At 37.9% G+C, this 12,508-nt stretch overlaps 1 protein-coding gene across 16 annotated transcripts in view; it reads right to left on the bottom strand.

Annotated features, from left to right (window-relative positions):
- CARMIL1 (capping protein regulator and myosin 1 linker 1) overlaps positions 1-12,508 on the bottom strand; it is a 340,308-nt gene that overhangs the window by 151,990 nt on the left and 175,810 nt on the right. For all 16 annotated transcript variants that reach the window (XM_003311043.6, XM_530908.8, XM_009450613.5 and 13 more), the window contains one exon: positions 2,530-2,605. In XM_003311043.6, the coding sequence (XP_003311091.2) occupies positions 2,530-2,605 (76 nt within the window). The remainder of the gene's footprint in view (positions 1-2,529; positions 2,606-12,508) is intronic.

Genomic DNA, 12,508 nt, shown 5'->3' with positions numbered 1-12,508 from the left:
CAACAAAAACTAGAATCACTATAGAGTAATAAATGAACTATTGCAAAGTAAAATAATTTTTAAAAAATGGAACTTTAGAACTGAAAGAAACCGTATACATTATCTGGTGCCAGCATGTCATTCCCTAAAGACTAAAAAAAGATGCTCACCAATTTGCCTGAATTGCAAAACAGAAGAAGCTGAGCAAGACCCCAATTCTACTGTATTTTTTTAATGAATCAAGAATGTTGGCCAAAAACAAGGTCCTAATTGCATATTCGGTACCATTTTTTTTTTTAAATCCTTGACTCAAATTAGAAATAGTGATTGCTAATTTGCTTCATAAGATCAACATAAAGTCATATTTTTCCTGTGGCACCTTAGCACAGGAGGCTTTTATTGGACTAGGAACAATCTTAACCCAGAGAGCTCATATAACTTGAGAAGCAGCCACTTATTTTTGCCCTTGCACTTCATGTTTACAAAATCCAAAGATGTGCTTCTTCACATTGTCCTTTTCTTTGAATAAACCCAATGTTAGACAGTGCTCTGAGACTGCCCACTTCAGTACCAATCAAAAGGGGAAGTATCATTTCTTTTTAACTTTGGGTAAAAAACATCAAGAATTTAGTATTCTTTTTGAAGACCTGTAGAGTAATATCCACAAAGATCACTTCATTTTAAAATACCAAATATTAAAAATATATGCAAACTGTATTTTTGTGTTTAAATCTCAGTTAATAGAAAAGTGGCATGAGCAGCCCTCACATCCTGTCACTCCACTTCCTTCCATCCCAGGACACCCAAGAAAGCATACTAGCACTTACATGGTTTGTTTTGCCAGGACTGAAATGATTAGGTGCATATTTTATGTCCTAAACATCTAAGGTAGCTGAAAGGAGATGATACCTGGGAGGAATAATGACAGAATGGCAGCAGCAATTGCCTGGACACCTTCCTGTAATTGCAGGTTGGGACAATCTCCAAAAGTGAGATATCCACAACCCTCTTGAAACCCTCTTGAGGCCCCATTTTGAAATTCACAAGCTTATGTAAATGTTTGAATGAGCCAGAAAAACTGACATGGTAGCAAACCATTGTTCTCTCTGTTCCCACAATCCCTGGACTAATCTCCTTCTCATTCCTCCAGTGGCTCCCCTTTCCCACCTGTACTCTTTGCTGGCTCAGTCCTGGAAATGGTCCCATCCCAGCAAGCAGCAAACAAGGGACTTCTATTCTTAGGTCTCCCATAATGGCTACCTGTCTGCTCCCTGAGAGCTCACCTGGCTCCAACTCATGCCAACTCTCACTCCATCATCACTTCTCAGACACAACCCTTGTTTGAATTATATAGTTCACATAATTCATACTCTCATATTTGTTCATTTCTCAATCTCTTTGATAACTTATTAGACATCTACTTATTAAACCAATTTTTATTAAATAGTTACTATGAGCCACACACTCTCATAAGCACTGGGTAGAGATGAATAAGAAATGGTTCCAACTAGCTCACAATAACAGGTATGCAGGAAGCTGAGGCCCTGGAAGGTCAGGTAAGTTATCTAAGGTACCACAGCCTTGTAATAAAAATTAAAATCTGAAATCCAGGTTTCTGATTCCAAGTTCATGCATTTTCCTCTACCATATTGGCTCTTAAGGGACCCCAAATGAGTTTAGTCCATTTTCATACTTATAATGTTTTAGGCCACCCCTACCCCAGGCAAATTCAGAGAACCAAGTCGCCTGCCCACTAGCCAGTCTCAACCCTCCATGTCCTAGAGATCCACGTCTCATTCCAAGTCTGATGTATTCACTATGAAAATCTTAAACCCGCAGATTCTATGACTTCTGAAAGTTAGAGGCTTAAACGTGAGAGTCTCCAGGAAAACATATAAATTCTTTCTTATCCCATAACAAACACCAGAGAGTTAATTTATGGATAAGCATCTGTCCATATGACCGATATGAACTGGCAGCAACCCCAACACAGCATCTTATTTCCACTAATAAAATATACCAAATATTTTTCTCCTTCATATCTTATGAAAACAGATTTCACTTTAATTTCATTTTGCTTTCATATAAATCTACCCAAAACCCCATCTAGAAAATCAACATTAACTATCATTACTCGACCAGGAGAACTCTACCTGTTAATGTTTTCCTAAATTCCTAGGAAGGGAAACTTTGTAGAGACAGAGTGTAAGATAGGAATATAAAATCTGCTATTTGCAGCTGTGCAAATGTAACTTTAACAGTTTTTGCCAACTGAATGAGTTTATACTAACGGCTACACTAAATGTATCTTTTTGTTCATCTTCTTAAATTGCCTGAAACAGCTGAATACATGAGGAAATACTGGGAAGCATCTCACATTACAAATTTGACTAAATGTTATGCAAATCATTTAAAGGAAAATACCTCCTCAAGAAATAGAATGTATACAGCTTACTAGTACAGTAAAAAAAATTGTTTTTTTCCCACAATTATTGGGTTTTTGAAATTCAGCAAAGCCAAGCAACATTTGCTGCATGTTTGATTACTTACCAGTTTTAGATCCTTAGAGGACAGTTTTGTGAACCACTGATTATATTCCAGAGCAGCAATGATAGGTATTAGGTCCCTGGAAGTAGAAACAACAAAGTACATGAAAGTGCTCCTACAGTAGCTACACTGACACTTAATTTTTAATCCATGACATCCAAGTTCACCTGTTAATTTCTATTATTCAGAAACACAACATCTAGTTGGCCACTAGACAACAACTAAGTTCTCAAAGACTGATCTTCAAAGTTCCCAAAAGTTGAAGTAAATTGTCTCTAGGGACTCTGTTTCCTACTTCCAAAGGAAAGAGGTTGGTATCAGAATTTGCTTGAAAAACCTCCTTGCTCTGAGAGAAATCCTACCTCTAAGTCCATACCAATAACAAGTCTTATTTCTTTAGATCTCTCCTTCATAAAATCTTTTTTTTTTTTTTTGAGACAGAGTCCCACTTTGTCACCCAAGGTGGAGTGCAGTGACGTGATCATGGCTCACTGCAGCCTTGACTTCCGAAACTCAAGTGATTCTCCCACCTCAGCCTCCCAAGTAGCTGGGACTACAGGCACGCGCCACCATGCCTGGCTAATTTTTGTATGGATGGGGTTTCCCCATGTTCCCCAGGCTAGTCTCAAACTCTTGGGCTCAAAGAAACTCAACCACCTTGGCCCCCACCCAAAGTGCTGAGATTACAGGCATAAGCCACAGTGCCTGGCCTCCTTCATAAACTCTTTAACCATCAATTATCTCATATAGTATTCTCTAGTCAGAGGAGTTCATATTGCAAGCAAGGTACTGCCTACCCTGACAGTAAGTGGCACTGGATGGATTCCCAATGCTTAGCAAGCATTTTGCAACCATTTGGTCTTTTTTTTTTTTTTTGCTTTAGTTCTTAGTAGTGACTGCATCCATAAGATAGCCCAGGTGCATTTTTGTCTTAGGCTTCATATCAGCTCTTTGACCATGTAGTGAAGCTATCTGCATGACAGTTCTGCCTCCATTCCAATTTTGCAGCCTAAGCTCCCACAACTCATCCCATGCTCAAGATAAAAAGCTGACAACTTGTTACTCATCTAACATGATGTGCAATTTCACATTCAGAATAATCTTTTACTGCTCTGTTCAGTTATGAAAATCTATGTGTCCTTAAATGCCACTATCACACATCCTCACCTCCTTAAGTCCTCTCCTGGTCAAACCCCACCTCCCTTTTTAGCATTTATTTATTCTATCTTATATTATAGTTTGTTGCTTTAAGCATCAGTCCCCTACCACCCCCAATTATTCAGTTCTTTGAAAACCAAGCCTTTGTCTACTTCAGTTTTTTAGCTTTAGTGAGGTCATATCAGTTTTATGCTCAGTGCAGGACAAGCAGCAGATACTCACATTTTTACTGAAATAGAAAAGAAAGGCAGAAGGTGGAAAGAAGTCTGAGAATCAATATTATCTCATAGCTCTGGGTGGCCCGCCCCTGTGCTTGGCACTCTACGTAGACCAGTTCATTTGAATCTCAAAACAACCCCAGGAGTCACTGTTATTTACATCTTACAGATGAAGGAACAGATGTTCAGAAAATAAAGTGAAACTAGGCCAAAGGGACAGAACTACAGTCAGAACCCTGGCTCTGAAGCACCACATGAGTGCAGTTTCAATAGACATGCTTTAAAAAGATGAGATGAGTGCCCACAGGTAGTAGAAAAAAAAAATCCAGAGAAATAGGCAGGCTCAGTCATGTGTTTCCACATGCCAGGTTTTCTACTGACAAGCCTCTTTACTAACTTTGCCTAAGTTTCAAATTTTTTTTAAGTTTTAGATTAAAAAGGAGAACAACTCTTTCAATAGTTATTTTATGGTCTTCCCTCTCTTCGTCCCCCTCCATTGACCACATGCTCTGTGCTCAGAACAAGTTCCTGTATCCCTTCCTATTGCCTAATTACAGGTTGTAGCTTCTCTAAGGGTGAATTCCATCTTATTACAGAGTCCCCAAAGCCCACGCTGAGCGTTCTCTTGTATATTTCAACATTCAGAACGATGGCAAAGCAGTCTCATCTTTTTTGTGGATTTAATGTCAAGGAGTGACCACACTTTGGAACCACTTTTTGTGTATTCTGTTCTGTCCCATGATCTGATTTCAAGTATAACTGGCTTTTGTCATAGATGAAGTCATTTTCAGGAACTGAAGGCACATCACTCTACAGAATCATGAATGCAGTGAGTAAAACAGCATCATCTCTACATACCACAATACTCAACACCAAAAATGCTTATGGTTCAATATTAAATTTTTAAGGTATACAGCATTCTAAAGTGTACATCTGTGTGATATAATATATAATTGGGATTAATAAAATCTACATATAAAAAAAGATATAAATGCTAACAAATATAGACTTTTCTTAAAAAAAGAAAGAAATATAGCCAAATGTCATAAGGATACCTTGTTAGCATTCAAGGTGATATGAATGTCTTCTAACAAAATTATTATGTTTTTAAATTGTTCTATGATTCATATTCATAATCTATTTTACAAGATTAAATCTTCCATGGATGATATAAACAAAATTTTGCTCTAGAAAAAGTTATTCATGAGGAGGATGGAGACTAAGCATATTGGCATGGTTTGCCTACCATGTTTCTCTAAATTGTGTTAACGCCTAGGCTTCTTATGTTAAAAAAACAATTAGAAGGAGACAATGACATATCATATTCAGCAGATATTTATTTAGTCCTTAGTACTAGGCAGGGTTATTAGGCTCTGAGAGCTAAGAGATGAAAAACAAGTGTAGCTCTTATTCCTCTATCGCACTTCACTGGTAAAGAAAAACCCCTACTCAACTATCTATAATACAACGAAAGACGAGAGACTTGCTGAATAGGGAAAATGTTAAAAAACAAACAAACAAAAAGCCCTAAGAGCACAGCAGGACAGCAAGTAATTCGGCCTGAAGTAAATGGGGAATGGCTCACCGGCTTAAAAGATCAGAAGGAAACCAACCAGCCAGGGAGAAAGAGTATTTTAAGAAATTAGGAATAGCATGTACAATGGCATGGGGAACCTGAGCATATCCAGCAATTCCATTCATTCTTATGTTCAACAAATGCCGCCATCATGCATGAATCACTGGGCCTGATGCAAAAATGAACATAGAAAATGGTCCCTGCCCTGATGGCCTGGCACAGCCTAGCAGGAGACTCAGGAAGGAAAAGCAGCTATAGCACAGTGAAACAAGCCCTAGTGAGGTAGGGGGAATACAAAATACTATGTGTGCATATAAAAGGGGTGCTAATCAAGACAACCAAGTTGAGAAAGAGGATGTTACTGAGCCCTCAGAGATGAGGGAGTGGGATGAGACACATATTATAAGCAGAAGAAATAGGCAACAGAGTAAGGTATGGCTTAGTATAAGAGTTTTTAGATCTCCGAAAAGCAAAATACAAAAATAAAAAAATCGATAAACTGGACTTTATTCAAAATTAAAAACTTTTGCTCTACAAAAGATGTCAAGAGAAGAAAAAGATAAGCCACATGCTGACAGAAAATATTTACAAATCCCATTTCTGAAAAAGGAATTGTATCCAAAATGCATAAAGAACTATCAAAAATAAAAAACAATCACCCAATTTTTTTAAATGAGCAAAAGATCTAAACAGACACTTCACTAAATAAGATATATGTATAGCAAATAAGCACATGAAAGGATGCTCACAATTATTAGCATTAGAAAAATGCATTAGGGAAAAACCAAAAAGAGATGCACGGTTTAAAAAAGAGAAAAAATAAATTTAAAAAAACCTGACAATACCAATTGCTAATAAGGACCCAGAGCAACTGGAACTCTCAAATGGAGCCAATGAGGATGCAAAATGATACACTCAATGGGGAAAACAGTTTGACAGCATCTTATTAGGTTTAACAGATACTTGACATCTGATCCAGCAATCCCATTTCTAGGAAATTCCCCAAGAAAAATCAAAATTTATGTTCACATAAAAATGTAGATAATTATTTATTTTTAAGAGCTATGTTCATAATTACCAGAAACTAAAAACAACACAGATGTCCTTCAAACTACAGGACTGTCAAGGCTAGATTAGAAGAGGTAATATTAATACAGTTTCTACCCAGCTCTCTCTCATGGAAAGCTCACCCATGGAACCCAGCGCTGCCTTGCAGCAGACAGCCAGCATCAAGCACCAAACACGTGAATGAGGAACTCTTCATTGTGACTCCTGACTGTTCTTGCTGTGGCCATTAACTTTGAGGGGCTTTGTTACATAGCAATAGATTACCAGAACACTTAGCACCTAGAAATGAGGCTTGAAAGCTACACTTAGGAGGCATGACTTCATGCACGCAAGGTAGTCGCAGAAAACTTTCGAACGGAAATGTTTCAGAAAGTTAATTTCTGCAATATCAGTGGGAGGTATCAGAGGCAAGGTAACAGTCTCTACAATGCAGACATGGTTATCAGAGATATGGGAGGAGTCTAAGGCAGAAGGTGGGTTCAGAGGCTAGAACAAGGGCCAATGCAAAATAGTAGTTTTTTCCAAATTGATTTAGAGATGTAATGCAATGCCGATCAAAATAGGCATACTTTTGTGATAAAACTATAAAGGAACACAAAGATTACTGGGATCATTATTATAACCGGGTGGGGCAGGCGGAGAAGGAGGGAACGGTGACTGAAAATTGATACATGTAAGTCTTTTAAGGAGAGGCAGTAGCCTATTTCTTGTGTTAAATGGTGGACATAGTGGTTAAATTTACAATGATTTCCATCCTAGTACACATCTGCATACTTTTCTCTAAGGAGACAAGTACAAGGATGGCCTTAGCAGCATTACAGATAACAGACAATACACTAACCAAAATGTCTGACCAACATTCACTAGAATGGATAAATTATGGAATGTTCATACATTAGAATATGAAATAGAAACAGAAGTTAATAAATTATAGCTACACATACCAACATGTAAAACCTCAATTTCTTAGATCCTTAATACCTCTCAGCCTGGCTGCAATATGCTGAGAATGAGGAGCTTACAGTGTAAGACCAAGTGCCTAGGAAGTACTTCAGCAAACGCTTTATGTAAGAGGCACGGTCTAGTGTAGAGTGACATTCAGGACCCCTAGAATTCATTACTTTCTGGGCATCAAGCCACCACGACAGCCAGAACAAACATGAAGACCAAGGATCAGGGAGACTCAGGCCTGCATGGGATAAACAAGTTTGCATATAATAAAAAAATTATGGAACCAGTAATAATCAAGACTCTGATGAGGTCTCATTTTAATAGAAAATACAAAATACACAAGACAGTACGTAACTAATCTCATTTCTGAGAGTTCATTTTCCTGGATGGCTTTCTCAGGACACAGTAATAAGTGAGCACATAAACAGATCATGAATAAATATTTAATTTGACATTTGCATGGGCCTCCCTACTGCTGTGCTGATACCAACTCACTGCAAAGGACTACCTGATTTTCCCTGGTGGAGTTTATGGCAGGACAGATCCTTCCTCGTGTTTTCACTAAGTGCTCATGCAATTAACTGACATAAGGGGAAAGGTTTCCAAACATCAGCCATTGTCATATTAACTGATTTCTCTTAGTTGGAAGTGGTAACAGCTTTTTACCATCACCAGTGCATGACATTTATTGTACATCCCCCACTGTGTTTTGCTTTGACATCCTAAGAAACTCCTAATTATGATGTGACCTTTGATCTGAAAAGTGAAGTCAGCCTTAAAAGGAGTTGTAACAGTTGAGGGAACCCTCTCATGAGTCCTGGCAACATGGCAACATTGCATTCTCCTGTACATTTCCAAACATTACTTCTACCATTTCCTCAAAATGGTAGCAAAAACATCTTAAGACTACAAACCTTGAGGAGAAGGATCCAGTATTAACATCTTTTAGAGCCACGTGGCACAATCATTTCTTACACAACACTGAAGAGAGATGAGACAGTTAATATTCACTAACCTTTTTCCTGATGTAAATTTACTACACATAGAGTTTTTTTGGTTTTGTTATTAGTCTAATCACTGGTTGGGGAGTATAAAAAATGTTGGGATCCAGGTCAGGTATGGTGACTCACACCTGTAATCCCAGCACCTTGGGAAGCTGAGGCAGGTGGATAGCTTTTGCCCAGGAGTTCATGACCAGCTGGGCAACATGGTGAAATCCCATCTTTACAAATAAATCATAAATAAAATGTAAAACATTAAAAATATAAAAATTAGCCAGGCATGGTGGTACATGCCTGTAGTCCCAGCTACTGAGAATGAAGTGGGAGGATCAACTGAGACCAAGAGGTCAAGGCTGGGTAATACAGAAAGACCCTGTCTTAAAAAAAAAAAAAAAAAAAGAAAGAAAGAAAAAGTTGGGATCCTTATTTCTATATCAGTTGACACTTCAGAATAATCGAAACCTTCCCTTAAAACTCTAAAGAATCAAGTTTTTCTCTTATATCTTTCCAGAAGAAAAAGCCATCATAAAACTGATAAAATAAGAGCATCACAGAAAAAAATCCATGAACTAGTCTCAGGAAATCCAAAATTTTCTGTAACATAAGGATTTTCTAACTTTATTTTCCTTTTCAATTAAGAAAACTTGTCACGTTAGATAATTGTTCATTTAAAAAAAAGGAAGACCTTTAAGCATATGAAAATAGCAAGCATTTATAACATTTTTATGTACTAACACAAAGTGCTTTAAATATATTTATCCATACAGTCTTCATAATTACCCCAGAAGAGAGGTATAATTATTAACCCCATTTTCAGATGAACATTCCAAAGGCACAGGGAAGTTTGAAATATGCAAGGTTACAAGGCTAGTTGAGGCAGAGCCAGGGTTCAAACCCAGCCAGTGTGACTCATGATCCCGTGTCTTAACCACTGTGCTGTCATCTCACCAATGACTAACTTGCCTTCCATACCATCAAAAGAATCTTCATACTTCATACAGAGGTATACTCTACAGAGGTATACTCTACAGAGGATATACCAGGATGGTATATCCACAGGTTTTCAGATCAAAGGATTGAAAACCCCTTCCATCTCATTTGGCTTCTGATTTTAAAGCTTTTTTTTTTTTTTTTTTTTGAGACAGAGTCTCGCTCTGTCACCCAGGCTGGAGTGCAGTGGTGGATCTCGGCTCACTGCAACCTCTGCCACCCGATTCAAGCAATTCTCCTGCCTCAGGCTCCCAAGTAGCTGGGACTACAGGCACGTGCCACCACGCCCAGCTAATTTTTTGTATTTTTAGTGGAGCATTAAGATGTATTCTAAAGTGACAATTGTACAGCCCTCTTTTTTTCTGAACATCAAAAATAAACTGCTAATATGTGGGGGCTATTTTATAATAAAAAGTTAAAATGCAAAAACAAAGAAGTTGACAAGGGATTGAGAGTCTAGATCTCTTGCCAAATTCTTCGCTACTCTACATTCTAGATAACCTATTAAACCTAGATGACCTAGTTCTGATGCCATCTTTCTGATCTGTATGACTTTATAAGAATTTAATTTTCCTAGTTATCATTATCAGTACAAATTTCCCTCCTTACTCCCTTTCCCCTGCCTGCCATCTCTCTGAAATTTTAAAAACACTGTGACTTTTAAATAGACAGTGTTAAATATACCAGGAAAGTGTTAAAGAACAAAAATAATTCATGGATGTGAAGGACATCTAGCAAGCCCTACAACCTGCAATGTGAGAAAAGCACAAATAGAGAGAGCAGTAATTCAATGAACAACATCATGATTATTCTTAGTACATCCACCTACCACAGGAGTGAAGATTTCCCTCTCACAAATCTTATAAACATTTAAAGGCTCAAAGGAGGTGTTTTAATGCAAGAATGCACAGCCCTGCCACTCTTCATGCTCCATGCATGCACACAATGGATTATGCACTCTCGTGGAACGGCTGGTAAAACTCAGAGCCTAGCACTATCATTTCCTGACATATTCATTCGATAGCCTTTCTGGGAATAATTGAGACTTTTCTCCATTCCATCTATTTTGAATATGGAAGTTGGAGAGCTTTAAAAAGTTAAGAATGTCACAAATTAGCTATTCCTTCCTGCTATCCTAGCTTATATAGAGACTTGTCTTGTATATTATTAAATTATTAGCGGAACCACTCACCAACTCTGGGAAGGATGTAAATACCTAAAACAGTTCCCAGATGAGGACATTCCTAGAGGCCTAAATGAGTGGTCTCTATATTTTTTGATCATTCATCCCCAACAGCAAAGAATTTTGCATATCCTCCCCTCTAAAAAATGTGTTAATCTATAAATCATATACATGTTCTGCAGCACTAACATATTAAGCTCAGCATAAAACATACACACATGCATAAATAAAATGAATGAGAAAAAAATAGACAAAAATCAAGTTCTACTGTTAACGTCACATCCCCAACATATCATCATCTTGTTCACCCCACAGAGTTCATGTCACCCAGGTTGAGGACCATTGTTCTACAGAACTATTTCGAGAAATTCAGGAATGAAAACAGAAGCCAATGCTGTTCACACCTGATTCCACTCTCCAAACAGCAATGCTTTTATAAATGAGACCAGGAATTTAAAAAAAAAAAAATGGAGCTTTGATTAGGAAAAAATGACAGCAGTGTCCTTAGGACAACCTTGCCAAACATAATCCACACTCAGAACTCTTTCCTGATAGTATCACACTCAAGAATGTCACCCAGATCAGTAAGAAATATGACAACACAAAAAAGCATGAATCTGCTGCCTGGACTCTTGTGAGCCAAGTTGAAGCTCAATGATGCATGTCATTGAGTCTTCAAAGAATTGATGAGATTAGCTCCTCTTAAAAATCTTTCAGGAACAAGAGAAATCGATGTAGTTAAAGCTATATATTTTCTTCTTCTTGGCACCAGTAAGTACCTCTACCTTCATAATTCCCTACCACTCCAAATTACAGTGTAATTAAATTTTTTAACATGTCAGCTCACAGACCTTCGAGAAATCCCATGAGAAATTTACAACAAATTTTCAATCTATGCCTTTTTTTGGCCTAATGATAACCTAAAACAGAACAAATTGAAAGAATATACTTAAATAAAATGCCAACTGGACATTTTATAAATAACAACTGGAGTGGGCATTTTTCCAAGTACTTCCTAATTACTGTTCTCCAGAGACTAACTGGCTAGATCTAGCATGATCACTGTCATCCTTATTCCTGAATGCTTATTCAGCAACAACAGAGGGACTAGTCCTAGATTCAGTTCTGATAGAACCATAGTAAATAAATAAGAAAACATTATCACAACATTCAAATTGCTTACCAATTACCATGAAGCACCTACATAGATCTTACAGGTTTTAGTGCAGTAGCAAAATTATAGAAATAGGAAGCCAAGTCCACAATGAAAAGAGAACAGTAGGCTGGATAACTGATGAAGCAGCCCCAGGACAGGATGATGCACATGCCTCTCCATCCTTCAGTTCCTGTGGCTATAGATCACATGATATAAGGGGCACGTGTCCTAACACTGGGCCTATGTCTGAAGAAGAGCAGATCCTAGGCAAATCAGAGGGGTGAGGACAGTAGTAGGGGCTCTTGGTGACAGAACAATGACCAAGGCACTGCCCTGTCACCACACCTGGACCTTCTAAAACCATGTCTCACGTGTGGTGATGGGGTCCCACACAGACAGAATGTTGCTTCCTCCATCTCTGTGCTTCAGATGAGCAAGCTGCCAAGGCCATGTTTCATCCTCTCAGACCTGTGACATTAACATCAGTGCCTCTCCCATGACTAAAATCCCCGCTTTGAATCTGAAATGGTCCTGGGAAAATGGCAGTTACAAACTTCTAGGCAGAAAAAAATAATGACCTGGATAAGTAAACTAAAAGAAACAAATGGAACTGTATAAGAATCCAGATAGAATTTAGCCATGGCTTCAAACAAAATTGGGTTAAGAATGTCATTAAAGCTA

Source organism: Pan troglodytes, chromosome 5 (assembly GCF_028858775.2).
Source record: "Pan troglodytes isolate AG18354 chromosome 5, NHGRI_mPanTro3-v2.0_pri, whole genome shotgun sequence".
In the NCBI taxonomy this organism is placed as follows: Eukaryota; Metazoa; Chordata; class Mammalia; order Primates; family Hominidae; genus Pan; species Pan troglodytes.
Note: the sequence above shows the minus strand (reverse complement) of the source record. Positions and strands in the feature narration are given on the sequence as shown.